The 21,494-nt window shown below is 43.2% G+C and overlaps 1 protein-coding gene across 6 annotated transcripts in view; it reads left to right on the forward strand.

Moving 5' to 3' along the window:
* The window catches only part of smarca4a (SWI/SNF related BAF chromatin remodeling complex subunit ATPase 4a), a 106,919-nt gene that overhangs the window by 24,140 nt on the left and 61,285 nt on the right, over nt 1–21,494 (forward strand). For all 6 annotated transcript variants that reach the window (XR_011955570.1, XM_072564172.1, XM_072564176.1 and 3 more), the window contains exons 2-5: nt 5,546–5,803; nt 15,036–15,168; nt 16,409–16,783; nt 18,515–18,613. Coding sequence is in view for 5 of the 6 variants with exons in the window: in XM_072564172.1 (XP_072420273.1) it covers nt 5,582–5,803; nt 15,036–15,168; nt 16,409–16,783; nt 18,515–18,613 (829 nt within the window). In the remaining variant the exon portion in view is untranslated. The remainder of the gene's footprint in view (nt 1–5,545; nt 5,804–15,035; nt 15,169–16,408; nt 16,784–18,514; nt 18,614–21,494) is intronic.

A 21,494-nucleotide genomic window follows, 5' to 3' on the forward strand; every position in this document is an offset into this window, starting at 1 on the left:
TAAATACTTTGTGTCACTTTTTACAGTGGGAAAAAAATGGAAGCTGGAGACTTCAGGGAAATAAATATTGATGTTTTAAAAAACAGTTCACATTACAGAAGAGGAAGTGCTAGAAGTCTTAGAAAGAATAAAAGTGGATAAATCTCCAGGACCTTATCTGGTGTATCCCAGGACATTGTGGTAAGTTAGGGAGGCAATTCCAGGGCCCCTAGTAGAAATATTCATATTATCTATAAACAGGGGTGAGATACCAGAAATTGAAGGATGGCTAGTGTTATGTCGTTGTTTAAAAAAGGCTGTGAAGAGAAGCCTGGAAACTATAAACCTGTGAGTCCGACATCGGTGGTGGGTACGTTGTTAGAGATGATTCTGAAAGATAGGATTTACATACATTTGGAGAGGCGAAGAATGATTAGGAATAGTCAGCATGGTTTTGTGTGAGGAAAATCGTGTCTCACAATCTTGATTGAGAATTTTCATGAAATAACCAAAAAGATCAATGAGGACAAGTAATAGATATTGTTTACTTGGACTTTAGTAAAGCCTTTGACAAGGTTCTGCATGGTAGACTAATTAGTAAAGTTCGATCACATGGGATTCAGGGTGAGCTTACAAATTAGATACAAAATTGACTTATAGTAGGAGACAGAGGGTGATGGAGGGTTGTTTTTTGAACTGGAGGCCTGTGACCAGCAGTGTTCCATACTGGGTCCATTTTTGTTTGTCAGTTATATAAATGATTTGGATAAGAATATAGGAGGCATGGTTAGTAAGTTTGCAGATGACATCAAAATTGGTGGTTGTGGATAGTGAAGAAGGTTATCCAAGATTATAAGGACTCCTCAATCAATTGGGTCATGGACTGAGGAGTGGCAGATGGAGTTTAATTTGGATAAATGCTTTGCATTTTGGTAAAACTAAACAAGGGCAGGACTTATACAATTAAGAGTAGGGCACTAGATACTGTTGTGGAACAGAGACCTAGGGGTTTAGGTACACAAATCTTTGAAGGTAGACAGAGTGATTAAGAAAGCGTTTAACATGTTTGCCTTCTTTGCTCAGACCTTTGAGTACAAGAGTTGGGATGTCATGTAGAGTTGTACAGAATATTGGTGAGGCCTTCAAAGTTTGTGAGAAGATTTGTAGCTTGGGTGCTCGTTGTTGTGGTTCTGTTCGCCGAGCTGGGAATTTGTGTTGCAGACGTTTCGTCCCCTGTCTAGGTGACATCCTCAGTGTTTGAGAGCCTCCTGTGAAATGCTTTCCTCTGGCATTTGCAGTGGTTTGAATCTGCTGCTTCCAGTTGTCAGTTCCAGCTGTTCGTTGCAGTGGCCGGTATATTGGGTCCAGGTCGATGTGCTTATTGATTGAATCTGTGGATGAGTGCCATGCCTCTAGGAATTCCCTGGCTGTTCTCTGTTTGGCTTGTCCTATAATAATAGTGTTGTCCCAGTCGAATTCACGTTGCTTGTCATCTGCGTGTGTGGCTACTAAGGATAGCTGGTCGTGTCGTTTCATAGCAGAAGCGGTAATGCAAAGATTAGAACAAACAGTCTTACCGCAAATTCAACCCAAACTCTGGGTCAGATATGTGGATGACACCTTTGTAATCATTAAAAACACAGAAATAGAGAACACACACAGAATCATCAACGCCACACTCACAGGAATCCGATTCACTAGAGAGGAAGAAAAGGACAACCAACTCCCATTCCTAGACGTGATGGTACCGAGAACACCTAACGGAGAATTCACCACAAAGGTATACAGGAAAGCCACACACACAGACCAAGTCCTGAACTACGAAAGCAACCACCCCAACACACACACAAAAGAAGTTGCATCAAGACACTATTCCAAAGGGCCACAACACACTGCAGTACACCAGAACTGCAAAAAGAGGAAGAAGAACACCTATACAATGTACACCAAAAACGGATACCCGCGCAATTTCATCAACAGATGCCGAAGGGAAAGACAACGGAACGAGGACATGCCGCAACCCAAAGGACTAGCCACACTACCAAACATCAAGAGCATTTCCGAACTGACAGCCAGACTACTGCGACCACTAGGACTCATAACAGCACACAAACCAACAGCTACTCTCAGACAACAACTCACCAGAACGAAGGACCTGATACCCAGCCTGAGCAAAACGAATGTAGTGTACAAAATCCAATGCAAGGACTGCACAAAACACTACATAGATAAACAGGAAGACAGCTAACGATCCGCATCCATGAACACCAACTAGCCACAAAACGACACGACCAGCTATCCTTAGTAGCCACACACGCAGATGACAAGCAACATTATACTTTCCTAACAACAATCATTTTCCTTGATTACTTATGAATGCTCAATGGCCATTCTCACATGACAGCCTAAACAGCAAATGTCCAGAGTATTAGGGTAGGGAAGTCATCAAACAAAGTATACCCTCCTGTCCTGGAGATTCTGGTGGCACAGAGGTAATGTCCTTTCCACTGGACCAGATGATCCAATTTTCCATAGCACCTGCCCCAGACATATGTTGCAGCGTGTCAGAACATATTGAGTAAAATAACTACCCTCCTGTCCTACCATTCATTTACTTGGGAATACTTGGAAATTAGGATATGAAAAGGATTGAAATAAAAGGAAAGATTGGGATGAAAGAGATAAAGTGTAACCAGATCTCCCAGCTAAGATTCAACTAATTTCCCACCTCCCTCTCAACATAAATTCAGCATTATCTTGCTGGATTCCTCACATTACTCAAATTGCTTCTTCAATCCTGACTTGAGACAAACTAGATAATTTGTATGACAGTTGGTTTTATTTTTGCCTGTGTCTTCAGAAAGCATGGTATCACCCCTGGGATTCACAGGCCTGCTCTCCCTTTCATAGCGATTGTCAGTGAAATACAAATGCTGCCTGAAGTGTATTTGCCTGGCAACCCACATGTCAGTTTTAATTCAGGCCAAGCACTGTACAGTTGGCTCCACATCAGCACACACCTAATCTAATCACGGAGTTCTGATCTACCAAATCACTTCCCATTCGCTCCTATTATGTAGAGTTCCACTGCAATAAATCACTTCCCACTCAGGCCCCTATCACATCCTGATCCCAGAACAATGGTTCTCCCCAATTATTGCATGATTTCAACACACTTAGCATAATCAGTACTCTGTCTAATCACACCCGACAGCCACAGAATTAGAATCTAATCTTCCACAGTAATGCATTCTTCTGAGAGCTAATGACTGCATGTATGGTTGAATAATTGAAGTATTGAGAAGGGATGACAATTCTTTTGAAATGCACGTAGTTTCTATTAGATTTAACCATTTAAAACCTATCTTTTTCCCTTCCACACTGATCTCCTGTCCCTATTTCTCACACAGTCATCACTTTTTGTTTTATTATGTTGCTGCAATGTAAAGGGACTATTTAGATTGGCCTGGTTGTTGACAGTGAGGATGAAGGTGTTAGGTTACAGATTGGTCAGATGGGCAGATTGGTGGCAAATGGAATTTAACCTGATAAGTGTGAGGTGACGGCATTTTGGAAGAAGTAACAAGTCAAGATTCTTATATTATGTGACAGGCATTTTTACTCTCCAAATTTATTTTGCACAATGGAATAGCATTGGTCATCCATTCATGGCTGTCAGAGAATCAGACCTTCAAGGGGTACCTGAAATCCATTTATTGGTTTATTAGTTTATTACCATTAAGCTGCATTGTCAAGCCTCGTAGAAAACTTTATAGAGCAGTAGGTGACAAATGATGAACAATGCTCTACAGATCAAACAGGCCTAGAAATAGAACACAGAAATAACTTATATTTATATAGCAACTTTCACAACAGTAGAACAGCCCAAATAATCTTGCAGCTGATGAGATGATACAGCAATGATAATGTTGCTAGTAATCCCGAGGTGCAGATTTTGCAAAACATTCATTTACATCCCATCGTGGCAGCTGGTAAAAATTAAAATTCAAGGAATTTCAAGGGAAGGAAATCTGCCTCCTGGGCTACATTGTGACTCCAGATTCACACAGTGTCGTTGACTCTTAATTAGCCTTTATAATGGCCAAGCAAGCCATTTTGTTAAAGCACAACACACAACCTCCTCCTTAAGGGCAATTAGGGTTGGGGAATAAATGCTGGTCTTGCCATAACATGTTCAATCCGTGAAAAAAGAAAAGTCATTTTGAAATGTCATAATTGTTGGGATATAGGATGTATGTCAGCCAACTTGTGTTCTGCAAGCTCCCCAAGTGGCAATGTGACTAGGTCATATTAAGTGATATAATAAAATGTAGAGCTGCAAATGCTGGAGATCTGCAACAGAAACAGGAATTGCTGGAGAAACTCAGCAGGTTTGGCAGCATCTGTGGGGAGAAAGCAGAACTAACCTTTTGAGTTGAAAGGGCAGCACGGTGGCTCATTAGTTAGCACTGCTGCCTCACAGTGCCAGGGACCTGGCTGGGTTTGATTCCACACTCTGGTGACTGTCTGTGTGGAGTTGGCACTTTTTTTTAGATTAGATTACTTACAGTGTGGAAACAGGCCGTTCTGCCCAACAAGTCCACACTGACCTGCCGAAGCGCAACCCAGCCAGACCCATTCCCCTACATTTACCCCTTCACCTAACACCATGGGCAATTTTAGCATGGCCAATTCACCTAACTTGCACATTTTTGGACTGTGGGAGGAAACCCACGCAGACACGGGGAGAAACTCCACACAGTCAGTTGCCTGAGGCAGGAATTGAACCTGGGTCTCTAGCGCTGTGAGATAGCAGTGCTGACCACTGTGCCACCCATTTTCCCTGTGTCTGTGTGGGTTTTTTTTTCTGGGTACTCTGGTTTCCTCCCACAGTCATGCAGGTCAGGTGAATTGGCCATAGGAACTGCATGGTTGCAGGGATAGGGTAGGAGACTGGGTCGAGGTGGGATGCTCTTCAGCGGTTCAGTGTGGGCTCAATTGGCCAAATGGCCTGCTTCCACACTGTGGAGATTCTCTGAGTCCAATTGATTGGTTTATTCAATAGTACAGTACAAAAGGCCATTTGACCCATCAAGTATAAACTGACTCTTTCAGACAGCAACCCATTAGTCCCACTGTCTCTTATCATATCCCTGCCATAATTTTCTGACCAAGTATTTATCCAATTGTATTTTGAAAACTGCAATTGAAGCTCTTTCAATCCATCCACCCTGTTAGGTAGTGCAATCCAAATTCAAACCATACGTTCCTTTAGAAATGTTTGCATCATGCTGCCTCGGGCTCTTTTGTCAATATCTTCAAAGCCCACAGGTTTAAACTCTCTGGTTATCAACCCAACACCATTCAAAGTTTCTCTTTATTTATTCTATTGAAAGTGTGTGATTTTTAAAAAATCATTTCTCTGCTCCAATTATGGTTATGACATGGGGAGAACTTCTCTGTGAGAATTCAAAAGCGGAAGCCAAGCATGCAGACACTTGAACCAAAGCATCGCACACAGAAATAAAGGCAAATGCATTGGGTAATGTGTATCTTTTTATTGAAGGGTGGGCAGCCAGTTGTCAAAGAGTGTTGCTGAAAGATGTCAACTCCTGATCCTCCAATGGGAGGCACACCTCGCCCAGGCCCCTCACCAGGACCTGGACCTTCTCCTGGATCAATGCTAGGCCCCAGTCCTGGACCCTCACCTGGCTCTGCACACAGTATGATGGGACCAAGCCCTGGTCCCCCATCTGCCGGTCATTCCATGACTCCACAGGGGCCTGGAGGTTATGCTGCAGAAAGCATTCATCAACTTCATAAGGTAATGTTGTGATAATCTCTTGTAATAGAACTGTGATGTGTGTCTTTAAGACAAAGAGTTTAGCAGCAAAAGGAAAACATTAATGGGGCTAGACTGTTGATTTGTTTGGCTTGTTAAAGTCATTCCATAGCTGCTGTTCAGAATTTTGTGGAATCAAACAGCAGAGCAGACTCAGCATTGTAATGTTAGCTCTTTGATATCTATATCATTAGTGGCATTCCCCTGACTTCACGCAGAACCTGACCTTTCCTCCTTCTGATTCTCTGAGCCACCTCCCTTAATACTATAGTAATGACATTAGAAATAGAAGCAGGAGTAGACTATTTGATCCTTCAAGCTTTCCCCACCATTCAATAAGACCATGTCTGATCTGCCTCAGGCTTTCAATTCTCTATCATGTCATCTCCTCACAGCACCCAACTCCTTGAGATTTCAAAAACATATCTACCTCCTTTTTAAATACCTTAGTGATTCTAGCCTTCCCCGCTTTCTGGGGTAGAACGTTCCAGACATTCACCACCCTCTGGGAGAAGAAATTCCTTCACATCTCAGTTTTAAATGAATGTCCTGTTATTCTTTAACTGTGGCCCTACTTTGAGATTACCATACATGTGACAATGTTCTCAACATCTACCCTCTCAGCACGCTCGGAATCCTGTATGTTTCAATAAATTCACTATTTATTCTTCTAAACTCTCATCAAAAAAAGTTTAAACTCTATGTCAGTTCCTGATAAGTCATGCACTTTGTTCAAAGTAATCAGCTTTTGGACTACCTCCAGTGTGAATATATCATTTCTTAAACACAGAGAGCATTTACATTGTCACCAACACCCTATATAGTTGGAATAAGACTTCAGTATTTTTAAACTCCAGCCTCCTAACAATAAAGCCAAAATTACATTTGCCTTCTTGATTATTTGCTGCACCTGATTACACTCTGCCCACTCCTCCAAGCCATTAGACCATAACATCATAAGACATTGAGTTAGAAGTGGTGTGATCACAGCTGATCTGATAATACTCAACTCCACTGACCTGCCCATATCCTTGACTCCCTTACTATAAAATATGTCTATCTCAACCTAGAATATACTTAACAATCCAGCCTCTACACCCTTTTGCAATAAAGAATTTTACAAATTCATTTCTCACCTCTGTCTTTAAAGGATGTTTCCTTATTCTGACACTAAACTCTCCCATAAAGGGAAACACAGTTGACACAAGTGAATAATTGACTCTGTAGGATTCTTGTGGCACTCCATTAGTGACACCGTTCCAATCTGATAAAGATCTATTAATCCTGAATGTCTGCCTTCTTGGTGTTAATCAATCCTCAATCTATGCGACTACATTATCTCCAACACTGTGAGCTCCTACCTTGTGCAATAAACTTTATCAAATGCCTTCTGGAAATTCAAATGCATTTCATCTACCAGTTGCCCTTTGTCAATTCTGCATGTTATTTCCTCAAATAACTCCCAACAAATTTGTCAAACCTGATTTCCATTTCACAAAACTGTGTTAAATTCCATTTGATTGGACTAAGTTTTAAGTGTCCTGCTGTTTCTTCCTTAATAATGGACTACAGCATTTTCCTAACGAGAGATGTTAAATAACTGGCCTAAAGTTTCCAGTTTTCTGTCTGCCTTCCTTCTTGAATGGGGCATAACTTTAGCAGTTTTCCAAACCTCTTGAACCTTCCTCGAATCCAATATGTTGTGGAATATGTCGATCAATACCTCTACTATCTGCAGTCATAGAGTCATAGAGATGTACAGCATGGAAACAGACCCTTCGGTCCAACCCGTCCATGCCGACCAGATATCCCAACCCAATCTAGTCCCACCTGCCAGCGCCCGGCCCATATCCCTCCAAACCCTTCCTATTCATATACCTATCCAAATGCCTTTTAAATGTTGCAATTGTACCAGCCTCCATCACATCCTCTGGCAGCTCATTCCATGCACGTACCACCCTCTGCGTGAAAAAGTTGCCCCTTAGGTCTCTTTTATATCTTTCCCCTCTCACCCTAAACCTATGCCCTCTAGTTCTGGACTCCCCAACCCCAGGGAAAAGACTTTGTCTATTTATCCTATCCATGTCCCTCATAATTTTGTAAACCTCTATAAGGTCACCCCTCAGCCTCCAACGCTCCATGAAAAACAGCCCCAACCTATTCAGCCTCTCCCTGTAGCTCAAACCCTCCAACCCTGGCAACATCCTTGGAAATCTTTTCTGAACCCTTTGAAGTTTCACAATATCTTTCCGATAGGAAGGAGACCAGAATTGCATGCAATATTCCAACTGTTGCCTAACCAATGTCCTGTACAGCTGCAACATGACCTCCCAGCACCTGTACTCAATACTCTGACCAATAAAGGAAAGCATACCAAACGCCTTCTTCACTAACCTATCTACCTGCGACTCCACTTTCAAGGAGCAATGAACCTGCACTCCAAGGTCTCTTTGTTCAGCAACACTCCCTAGAACCTTACCATTAAGTGTATAAATCCTGCTAAGATTTGCTTTCCCAAAATGCAGCACCTCGCATTTATCTGAATTAAACTCCATCTGCCAGTTCTCAGCCCATTGGCCCATCTGGTCCAGATTCATTTGTAATCTGAGGTAACCATCTTCACCACCACCCTCTGTCTTCTACCTTTGAGCCAGTTCTGTATCCAAATGGCTAATTCTCCCTGTAGTCCATGAGATCTAACCTTGCTAATCAGTCTCCCATGGGGAACCTTGTTGAACGCCTTACTGAAGTCCATATAGATCACATCTACTGCTCTGCCCTCATCTATCTTCTTTGTTACTTCTTCAAATTGTGAGACATGATTTCCCACACACAAAGCCATGTTGACTATCCCAAATCAGTCCTTACCTTTCCAAATACATGTACATCCGGTCCCTCAGGATTCCCTCCAACAGCTTGCCCACCACTGAGGTCAGACTCACTGGTCTATAGTTCCCTGGCTTGTCTTTACCACCCTTCTTAAACAGTGGCACCATGTTTGCCAACCTCCAGTCTTCCGGCACCTCACCTGTGACTTCTGGCACCTCACCTGTGACTATCGATAGTGTATAAGTCCTGCTCAAAATGCAGCACCTTGCATTTATCTGAATTAAACTCCATCTGCCACTTCTCAGCCCGTTGGCCCATCTGGTCCAGATCCTGTTGTAATCTGAGGTAACCATCTTCGCTGTCCACTACACCTCCAATTTTGGTGTCAACTGCAGACTTACTAACTGTACCTCTTATGCTTGCATCCAAATCATTTATGTAAATGGCAAAAAGTAGTGGACCCAGCACCGATCCTTGTGGCACTCCACTGGTCACAGGCCTCCAGTCTGAAAAACAACCCTCCACCACCACCCTCTGTCTTCTACCTTTGAGCCAGTTCTGTATCCAAATGGCTAGTTCTCCCTGTATTGTATGAGATCTAACCTTGCTAATCAGTCTCCCATGGGGAACCTTGTCGAATGCCTTTCTTTGTTACTTCTTCAAAAAACTCAATCAAGTTTGTGAGACATGATTTCCCACGCACAAAGCCATGTTGACTATCCCGAATCAGTCCTTGCCTTTCCAGATACATGTACATCCTGTCCCTCAGGATTCCGTCCAACAACTTGCCCACCACTGAGGTCAGGCTCACTGGTCTATAGTTCCCTGGCTTGTCTTTACCACCCTTCTTAAACAGTGGCACCACATTTGCCAACCTCCAGTCTTCCAGCATCTCACCTGTGACTATCGATGATACAAATATCTCAGCAAGAGGCCCAGCAATCACTTCCCTAGCTTCCCACAGAGTTTTCGGGTACACCTGATCAGGTCATTTAGTTTAAAACCCATGAATGCAGACCGTCAGGTCCTGGCTTCTTCTCAAGTTGTCAAGCACTTTGTCTTTCTGATAGAGACTTTCTTTACATTAGTACCTTGCTTATCTGTTATCTTTGGGATGTTTGCAGTCCTCAACCATGAAGACTGATGCAAAATATTGATTTAATTTATCTTATCACTTCCTTGTATCCTATTGTTAATTCCTGAGTTGCATTCTCCAAGGATCCCATACGTATTTTAGCTACTCTTATACACGCACGAAGCTCTTGCTGTTTGTTTTTATAGTTTTTGCCAATTTATTTGCATCATCAATTTTCTCTCTCTTTATTAACTTTTTGTATATCCATTGCTAGTTGCTAAAAAAATTCCCAATCCTCTGTACTACCACTAGTTTTGGCAATTGGATACTCTCCTTGTATTCCATGGCATGTTCATCCGTGTCACCAAGTCCTCCTTTTTGACTGAAACAAATGTTTGCTGAGTGCTATGAAATATCTACTGCTTTTCACGGCTCATCCACTGACATTCCCTTTAGCTGGTTTCCCCAGCCCATTTTTGACAATTCTTCCCTCACATCATGTAATTGTGCTTATTTAAGTTGAGACTTGTGTTGCTTCCCTGAAACTTACCATGTTATCATCACTATTCCCAGAGGATCCTAAACAATGAGATCTCTTATTGATCCTATCGTATTTCACATTACTAGAATTTTAGGTGGCTTAGCTGTGGAGACATTGTTTCCCCTTGTGGGAGAGTCTCAGACCAGAGAGCATAATCTCAAAGTAAGAGATCACTTAGGTAGGACAGAGAAAGAATTTCTTCTCTTGGAGGGTAGTAAATCTGTATGTTTTTTTTAACACAGAGGTGTGAGGAAGCTGGATCATTAAGTATATTCAGTGCTGAGGTAGACAGCTTTTTAATCAGTGAATGTATCAAGGATACAAGAAAAGGCATGAAAAATAATGCTGAGGATTATCAGTCCAGTCATGATCTCATTGAATGGTAAAGCAGATCTGATGGGCAAAATGGCTTACTTCTGCTCCTACATCGTGTGGTCTTATAGAGCTAAAATAATCTGTTCCCAGGTAGGTTCTGCACTCATTGCTCTAAGAAACAATCCCTGACGCACTCTATAAATTTGTTTTCCATGTTACCTTTATCCATCTGATTTGTCTAATCAATACACAGATTGAAATCACCCATTAACATTTGTAGATCCCTGATTATAAACCTCCATTATTTCCTGATTTATACTTGGTCCTACGATGATGCAACACTTCAGGCCTACAGATGAGTCCCACCCTTGACCTCTTTCCCATGCTATTCCTTATTTCTACCTAAACTGATTCCACATCACGATGTATTGCATGTGTATCACTATTTGCAACTGGACAAATACCTTCTATTATGAACAAAGCTATCCCACTCCCTTTTCTTTTTTGCCTGTTCCTCAGAAACATTGAATACTCTTGAATATTGAGTTTCTAGTCTTGATCATTGTGCAACCACATCCCTGTGACTGCTATGAAGTCATATTAATTTATTTCAATTTATACTTATCTTGTGTCATGTGCATTCAGATAAAAGGCCTTAAATTTTGATGTTTTACCAATACTACTTACTCTGGTTCTAATTTTTTTCTGCATTCTTCTGCTCCTTCCTATTATGGACTGATTATTGTTCATCTTTTCACTATCCTGCATCTCTGCTCTCTTGTTTCTTTTTGATTTTTTAAACTTTTGAGACTTATGTTGCTTCCCTCAAACTACCATGTTATCATCACTACTCTCAAAGGATCTTAAATTATGAGATCGCTTATTGATCCTATATTATTACACATTACTAACATTTTAGGCGGCTTAATAGGGTAGCTGTTAAATTGAACCCTCCCCAACTAAGTAGTTTAATGCCCTGTCTGCAGCTTTAAGCAGCAATTTGCCAGGACATTGGTTACAATATGATTCAAATGAAGCTGGTCCCAACGAAACAATTCTCCTACCCCAGTACTGGTGCCATTGCTTCATGAATCTGAACCCATTTCTCCCACACAAATCTTTGAGCCATGCACTTACCTCTAATCTTATTTACGTTATGCAAGTTTGCATATGGCTCAATTAGTAATCTGAACATTAACATCTTTGAGGTTCTTTTTTTAAAATTTAGCCCCGAGCTGCTCATATTCTCAGAGAATATGTGTCTTAATCCTACCTATTGTCCACGTTAGTGCCAATGTTGGAGGCATGTGCCAAAATTGGGAGAGCTATCTCACAGGCTGACAGAGTCGTAAGCACATAATCATAATCATATAGAATGGATCTCAAACAGCAATATTTCCATCCTTAGGTAGGGTTTATGCTGTCCCACGAGGACAGAACTGCCAGAGATGGGAACATAGTGATGAACAGTTGGAGGGTGAGGTGCCCTGGGAGTCCATGATATTGAAGTCTTCTGGCATCAGGTCAGACCAAACAAGGAAACCACTGGCTGATTATCACCTGCTGCACCACTTTGACTAACTGATCAGTCCTTCTCCATGTTGAACACTACTTGGAAGAAACACTGAGTGTGGAAAGGGCACAGAATATGAGTTTGATGGACAACTTCATTGTTCATCACCCGTAAGGGCTCATTAGTACTAATGCCTTCAAGCTAGATTAGCACTGTTCAATAAGAGGTGCTAGAAGAGGACATGACAGGTGTATGATCAGGCATAAGTAAAAATGAGGTGTTGACCTGGTGAATTTACAACACAGGACTACTTGTATACCTAACATTGGACGCACCATGTGTTGACAGGGCTGAGCTATCCCATAGCCAACAGATCCAATCTAAGCATTTTCCCCTTCAAACCACTCACTGTCACTGTTGGGTTCTTTTTCCAAAGTTTCACACACAAGATGCAATTCGCACACACCAACTTCTGTAAACAGTTAAAGTTTATTAAAGCTTGTACAAGTTAGGTGATCCCCTTTGACCCTCCCCTCCTTTGCAGGCGTGCGAAGTCAAGTCAAAGTGAGGCCCTGAACAAAGAGAACACATTCCCTTTATACAGGTCAGTTGGTAATGTTCACAGATACTCTGGCCACTCCCCCATAGTCACATGCCACTCACGACAATCCCCAGTCACTTCCTCACAGTCACGTTACCCCAGATACAATGGTAGGATGAGATCATCCTTGGAGATAATGTAAATGTAAATGCCCTAATACTGGGAAATCGTTATGTAAACGATTTTCCTGACTCAGTGGTTCCCCAAGACAATGCAGGTGTGACTTACCTAGCTTCAGGGGATGGCTAGAAAGCATTTCTGAATGGAAGAGATTGAATGATTGTTTGATAATAGGGGGAGTAGTAGCAAATGACTAATTGGACTAGGGGTCATTCGCATTCTTGCATGAATGTCATCCCCACCCACTTCCAGAATGTTTACTCAGTGCACTTTAACTTTGTAATATTACATTAATGTCCAAAGAGATATTCCTATTTAACCTTTTAACGTTACATCACAAATCCTTCATTGATGATGGGTCAAAATCCAGGAATTCTATCCTTAATGGCATTTGGGTCGACCTAAAGCACATGGACTGCAGTGATTCAAGAAAGCAGCTCACCACCAGCTCTTAAGGGCATCCAGGGATGAGCAATAAATATTGGTTCAGCCAGCAACATACAGTGAGTGAATTTTTAAAAAAGGCTCTGCTGTATCCAGTCATGAATGGTGGAGGACAGTTAAACTACTAACAGGAGGGAGGCCCATCGTGCGTGTGTCCCAGAGATGTTCTCTGACTGGGGAGACAGGATGCCTTGAAGAACATCTCTGGGACAGATGCACAAAGCAACCCCACCGCCCTGCGGCCAAAAACTTTAACTCCTTCTCCCACTCCACCAAGGACATGCAAGTCCTGGACCTCCTCAATCGGCTAACCACCCGACGCCTGGAGGAAGAACACCTCATCTTCCGCCTTGGGACCCTCCAACCACACGGGATTAATGGTGGACTTCACCAGTTTCCTCATTTCCCCTCCCCTCACCTTATCCCAGATCCAACCCTCTAACTCAGCACCGCCCTCATGACCTGGCCTACCTGTCCATCTTCCTTCCCACCTCTCTGCTCCATCCTCCTCTCCAACCTATCACCATCAGCCCCACCTTCATCTACTTATCACACTCTCAGCTCCCTTCCCCACCAGCTCCAAACCCCTCCCATTTATCTCTCTGTCCTCTTGGCTCACAAGCCTTATTCCTGACGGAGGGCTTATACCCGAAACGTTGATTCTTCTGCTCCTCGGATGCTACCTGACCTGCTGTGCTTTTCCAGCACCACACTCTTGACACTGCTGCTTCCTCACTGAGCTTGTCTTGCCACCTTCCGCAAACCTGTAAGAAGAAGTAGACACAGCAGCAGATTCAGAAAGTGCATCATGGCTGCTGCAGTGGGCCGGGTTGTGAGAGCTTGATTCTCGAAGGGTAAAGCTCCGGACCTGTGCACTTTTCTGTTCCTCTTCTGTCACTCTAAAATTGGGAAGAGAGCCTCTTCATGCATGCTATTGGTGTCACCTACAAGGCATGTACAGCATTTGCAGCCTAAAAACTATCCCTCAACATAGCAGTCTAATATTCCTCATCTCTCTAAGTAACACTCTGATTTGTATCAAATTTCTCTGTAAAGTACTCTGGTACACTCTCTCTATGTAACACTGTAATACACCATACCACTTTATATAGCACTCTGATATACCATGCTTCTCTGCATAATAGTATCTGTACGGATGCCCCTTCAATTATACCACTATCTTTTCCAGTTGTATGGTTCCAATGTCAATTGCAGGGTCAGTTTATGCTTTTCTTCCTATTTCATTTGCATTAAACAGTTAAGTTCCAGATGCATTCTGCTCCTTAGCACTGTGTAACCCGCTGTCATTGCTGCTTGAAAGGCTGACTTTGACATTTCTGCTGAACCCTGTTCGAATCCATGTGCAGCTAGCAGGCTTCTTTGTGGTAATCAGCAGCAGCAGGATGCCGAAGAGCTGACTCCGTAGGAAGTCTGTCAGTTTCACCTTATCTCCTCTTCTCAGCAGCTCTCCTCATGTTAATCCATTATGCTGCATATACTGTGCAGTTCTTGCGAGCCATTTGTAATGCAGAGACCTCCAAGGAACCTGCTACAGTCAGTGCTTGGCTACTCCATTAATCACAGCTAAATCCCCAATCCCTTCCCTGTCCCATTGCGTCCATTTCACTGAGAGCTTTGGTCAACAGAACGCCAGGAAACTGGTGAAGAGCATGACATTAATGGATTGCACATTCACTTGTACAGGCTGTGTATAGTAATTGCAGTTCTCTGCCAGCTGTAGGGGAACAATGCCTCTAACATTTTTTCTCTTTGCAGGCAATGGAATCAATGCATGAAAAGGTGATGCCCGATGACCCACGTTACAGCCAGATGAAATCCATTAGCATGAGGTCAGGAGGACACAGTGGCATGGCACCACCGCCTAGCCCAATGGACCAGCATTCTCAAGGTAACTGGCTTTGCTTTAATGGAGAGATTTTTATTTTAATAAAATAAATGAATGGGTTGCATTTTTTGTTGCACCTCTACTGACTGCTCCATTTACAAAATGAATAAATTATTTTTCGATCATACAATGGCTACTGCTTGGAGTCAAGGAATTATGGTCCACAGGGACTTGACCTCCAGATGATTTAACTTCAAGTTGTTTCCTCTGCGAGGAACCCTGCTGCCTCTATCTTAACTTGCTCTGGCCCAGTCACACACCATCATCACATTCCTTGCATCTCCCCTCCTCCTCCTGCAATGTCCTTAAAAATCCCGATGTTCATCATCCATTATTGTCAGCTATGCCTTCACCACTGCTCCCTCACCACCCGATGCCTGGAGGAATAATGCCTCATCTTCCGCCTCGGTACACTTTAACCCCAGGCCATCAATGTGGACTTCACCAGTTTTGTCATTTCCCCTATCACCTTCATCCCCTCTCCCACTCACCTATTGTACTCTATGCTACTTTCTCCCCAGCCCCACCCTCCTCTCATTTATCTTTCCACCCTTCAGGCACTCTCCCTGTATTTCTGATGAAGGGCTTTTGCCCGAAACGTCGATTTTACCGCTCCTCTGATGTTGCCTAAACTGCTGTGCTTTTCCAGCACCACTCTAACCTAAACTCTGGTTTCCAGCAGCTGCAGTCATTGTTTTTACCTATGCTTTGAGCTGCACAGGCCATAATTTCTGGAATACCCTGCATAAATGTCTCTCTCCTCCTTTAAGATGTTCAAATATTTTTGGTCATCTTCCCTAATGATTTGTTATCTAATTTTGTTTGGTAAAGCTCTTTAGAAGTGCATTGTGTTATACTTCTAATAGCCAGTTAGTGAAGGAAGAAACTAGAGCCAGTCTTTACTTGAAGTAGATTTGTTCTCAGAATGAAACATTAAAGGTATATCTCCTATCTCCACTCAAGTCTTGTGTCAGTAAGTGTCTCTTTGTACATTTTTGAAATGTTGAGAAGCGTAATTGGCAGGATGTGCTCCAGTTATCATTTAATTAAATTTTCTCTGTATTTTATTGTATTCTTACTGTAAAATACACATGATAATATAAATCAAAATCTAATTAATTCTCTCCAACCCTAATCTTTGATACAATTAAAACATTGGGTTGTTTTATGTTTTTAAAGTTTTATTCAAATGCAAGTTGTTCATTTAAGACAAAGTTAATCTGTAACAACTCTTCAATCACAGGTTACCCTTCTCCTCTGGGATGTACTGAACATGCCCCAAGTCCAGTACCTGCTAACGGCCCTCCTTCGGTACCTCCTATGACTTCTGGACCAGGTGGTGTTCCAATGGATAGCGGGGAACCTCAGACACTGGGACAGCAAAACCGTGGACCCTCTCCTTTCAACCAAGGGCAACTGCATCAGCTGCGAGCACAGATCATGGCATACAAGATGCTAGCAAGAGGACAACCCATTCCTGACCACTTGCAGTTGGCTATCCAAGGGAAGAGACCACCGCCTGGAATGCAGCAGCAGATATCATCACTACCTCCGCCCTCCACCCCTGGAACTGGAGCAGCTTCAGGCCCAGCTCCTGGGAATTACAACAGACCACTTGGTATCCGCCTCTTCTTTTACATTGATTGTTAGCAAGTAAACCAAGCTCCATTATAATACTTACACACCCATATCAGAAAATGTACAGAAAGGCAGTTTGGTTTCTATCTCAAAACTCACCACTAAAAGTATATCCTGTCCATAAAGCCCTTTTAAATATGATGTGTTTGTTAGAATAAAGAAAGATAAGCAGTTTTCATTGGCAGAATGGATGGTAATCAGAAGATGTATATTTGAGATATTTGGAAGGAGGACCAGGAGAGAATATTATATATTATGACTGATATGTCCTACCTGATAGGCGGTGGAATCAGATTCAATAGTAACTGCCAAACCAGAACTGGCTAAGTAATTGATGGAAAAATTGTAGTGCCATGTGGAAAGAGCAAAGGGATCAGGCTCATTGGTTAGCTCTTTCAAACGGCTGGCACAGGCCAACAGGCCAAATGAACCCTTACTAAGGTCCATGCAGGTGAAAGCCTGATCATCCCCATTAACATTACAAACATGACAAGGACTCTTCGTGATATTAAGGAGAATCAATAGGACAGATAGAGGGGGAAACCATTTCAGCTGATTTGAAGTTGAGGACCAGGAGATATGGCCTAAAGGTTACAGACAGGAAGCAAGTTAGGGAATTGTTCTACATGCACTGTCGACTGTCCTTTGATTCAAGAATGATCTTCATCTAATTGAACTGACTGATTCATGACCAGCAGATCTTCGGTATGTGGCAGCTTTCTACAGACAAGAGCAGTTGATGTTGGGTCAGATGTTAATTTTAAATCTTTGATTAAGACAACTCTATGAACCAATGATTTTAAAATACGCAAAGGAGATAATGAGAAGTAAGGTCACAAACTGGCCACAATCTCATGGAAGGATGGGCTTAAGAAGCTACATGGCCTCTTTCTGTTCCTGTCCTGTTTTCCCTTAGTTTATTTTTGATTGTGCTCATGCAGATATTTGTGTAACATTGTGCTTGCTGGGGATAGAACTGAGGTTAACCAGATCCTGGTTGTATATCAACACACATCTGCAAACACATTGAGTATCCTACGTTATTTACTAAACCACCCCATTTCTCACTTATTCCCAACTGTCATCCGCCTGGCTTGCAGTATCTATGGATTGTGGCATCATACATTGTGGTACAGAGTTTCTGATCATTGTGATTTGAAGCTTGAGATACTCGGGTATCAGTATACATGGGCAGATAGTGGAGCATCAATGCTTTGGATACTGAGGCACCAGTATATTAGGACACCAGAACTTTGGGATCAGGTTACTAGAGTATCATTGTATTGCAACAAAATAGGCTAGAGAATTGAGTTTTGGAGCATCCACATTTAGGAGCGTGGTAACATGATTTCCTGTGTTGCAAGTCGCAGAATTAAGTTGTGCAGTTCTGACTGAGGAGGTCCCATGTTCCTCCCTGCACAGGTGAAAAGAGGGAATGTCATCACCAGACAGTTGGCTACTTTTGTGGATTTAAGGTAGTCTTAGTAGCAGCTGCCCCTATAACCTCACGTATAGTCTGAAAGAGACTAATAAGGCAAAAATATGATAAATATCTTGTCAGAGGGAGTTGGGCATATGCATGACCTACTAAAAAAAAGTCTTGTTCACACAAGCATGCCATTGTTTGTCATTACTTCCAATACTAAAACCATCCCTGCCTGTGCTGGTCTATCCACGTGACTTTGTCTCTTCCTTTACCCCTTGTTCACAGGTATGGGAGGATCTAACATGATGCCTCCAGGATCTGCTGGTGTCAATCAGGGAATGCAATGTCAACCTCCCGGCGGCCCCTCAAAGTCCTGGCCTGAAGGTAATTCTCTAGGTTGTTTGGAATTATTGAGAAACCTGGTCAAATGACCGAGGCTTGCAGGGCAGGAAGGCACTGAGGGTAGAAGTGAAGACCAAATAGAACAGGAAAGAATGGTAGTGTGACCCCAAGATTGTGCCCTAAAAAATGATGGGAGGAAAGGAAGTCTGGGCAAATTTGAGGAGTTCTGCCATTTTTCAGGTCTCGCAAATGAATGAGCTCGAGAAGCTGCAATGAGTATCAGGAGCAAGAAAGTGTAAGTTGAGAGATTTTTGGAGGAACAAGAGTGGAGAGTTCAAAGAAGTGTTTTGAACAAGTTGGATTACCAGGACAGGTATTATGAACTTAGCTTGAATTCCTAAGCATGAAGGAGATTCAGGGGTAATTTGATCAAGATATTGAAAATATTGAAAGGATTCAGTAGGATAGATACACAGAACAAATTCCTATAGGGAAGAATCCAGAACAAAATACAGCCTTGGAATTAGAGCCTAGGCCATTCTGGACAGAAATCAGAAAGCACATATCTCACACGAGAAATGGTAGAAACCCAAAGCTTAGTAGATGCAGGGGGATAGTTAGAACTTGCAAGCTTGAAAATGATAGATTTTTATTTAGTAAGGATACCAAGAAATATGTAGCAATGGTGAGCTGAGGAGCAGATCATCTAGATCCATTCGAATTTCCAGAAAAGGCTCACGGGGCTGACTCCCCTCTCTTGTTCCTATATAAGCACTTACTAAGGAGTGTATTGCTTTATAATTGATCAAAATTTTTGAACTAGGATGAGGAGCCAGAACAAGAGGTGACTGCTGATGTGACATTGGCTGCCTCAATTTCTCCACCCCTTCCCCATTCCAACCTCACTCCCCCTGAATGTGCAGCACTCCACTCTCTCCACACCAAACCCTGTTTCATTGTCAAACCCCACTGAAAAGGTGGGGCAGTGGTTGTCTGGAGGATGAACATCATAGTCCCCCAGCCTCGCACTGCCCAGTTTGACCTGCTCCCCAAGATCCAAAAGCCCAGTTACCCTGGCCGATCCATTGTCTCCACGTGCTCCTGCCCCATCAAACTTATTACTTCCTATCTCGATTTAATCCTCTCCCCCTTGGTCCAGACCCTTCCCACTTACATCCGTGACACTACCCACACCCTCCACCTCTTCAGTAACTTCCAGTTCCCCGGCTCCCAGCGCTTTATCTTCACTATGGACGTGCAGTCCTTATACACATCCGTACCTCACAAGGATCGCCCTCAGACTCTTCCTCTCCAACAGACCCATCCAGTCCCCCTCTACCACTATCCTCCTCCGCCTTGCCGAATTAGTCCTCACCGTTAGTAACTTTTCCTTTAACTCTTCCCATTTCCTCCAAATCCAAATCCAGAGGGTGGTAATGGGCCCTAGCTATGCCTGCCTCTTTGTCAACTATGTTGAATATTCCCTCTTCAGTACCTACACAAGCACTGCAGTTACATCGATGACTGCATTGGTGTTTCATCCTGTAGCCAGGCTGAACTGCAGCAGTTCATTGACTTCATTCACAACTTTCACCCCACCCTTAAATTCACTTGCTCTATCTCAGAAACCTCCTCCCCTTTCTTGACCTCTCCATTTCCATCTCAGGCGACAGGCTACAGATGGACATTTACTCTAAATCTACAGACTCCCATAACTACCTGGACTACACCACCTCCCACCCAGTATCCTTCAAGAACTCCACCCAGTTTTCCCAATTCTTCCACCTCCATTGCATCTGCTCGGACGAGGAGACATTCCACTCCCAAGCACTCCAGATTTCCAGTTATTTTGAATAATGTGCTTTTCCCCCCTCTGTCACCCAGACAGCCCTCCACCGCAACTCCTCCATTCCCTGCTCTACTGCTCTAAATTCCATCCCCCCCCAAACACAATAAAGTCGGAGTCCCCCTTGTCCTCACTTACCACCTCACCAGTCTCTGCATCCAACATATCATCCTAAAAGACTTCCACCAATTCCAATTAGACCCCACCACCAGTAACATCTTCCCCTCCCCATTCCTCTCTGCCTTCTGCAAATCCCCTTCGCCAATCCTTAGTTCATGCCACTCTCCCCACCAACACCCCCCGAACGCCTGGTACCTTCCCCTGCAACAGTAAAAGATGCGAAACCTACCGACACACCAACCCTCTCACCTCCACTCAGGGCCCCAAACAGTCCTTCCAGGTGAGACAGAGGTTCACCTGCCTCTCCTCTAACCTAGTTTACTGTGTTCGGTGCTCCCAATGTGGTCTTCTCTACGTTGGTGAGACCAAATGTAAACTGAGGGCACATTTCGTCAAGCTTCTCAGCTGGGTCTGCAGAGCCCAACCTGACCTCCCAGTCACCGCCCATTTTAATTCCCCTTCCCAGTCCCTTTCTAACATGACCATCCTCTGCCTCCTCTATTGCCACAGCGAATCAGATCACAAATTGAAGGAACAACACCTCATCTTCTTCCTGGGCAGTCTACAGCCCGGAGGACTCAATAATGACTCTCCAATTTCAAATAACATTCCTTCCCATCCCCGATTCCCTTTCCAGCCCCTCACCCTCACTACCATTCCTCTGACTGACCTTCCTTCCAGTTACCAACTAGATTAATTCCTCCCATTGACCAACAAGGTTGTACCCTATACCTGGGTTCAACTATCCCCCCACCCAAAACCCTTCCCACCCCCAGTCCTGAAGAAGGGTTACAACCAAATGTTGACTTCTCCTCCTCCTGGTGCTGCCTGGCTTGCTGTGTTCTTCCAGCCTCCTGCTTGTTTACCTTGGATTCCTGCATCTGCAGTTTTTTTTCTCTCAGAGCTGGAGGTGAGTCTGTTAAAGATCAGGAAACACCTCCATAGTTCCGTTGAAAA

This window comes from Chiloscyllium punctatum, chromosome 46 (assembly GCF_047496795.1).
Source record: "Chiloscyllium punctatum isolate Juve2018m chromosome 46, sChiPun1.3, whole genome shotgun sequence".
In the NCBI taxonomy this organism is placed as follows: Eukaryota; Metazoa; Chordata; class Chondrichthyes; order Orectolobiformes; family Hemiscylliidae; genus Chiloscyllium; species Chiloscyllium punctatum.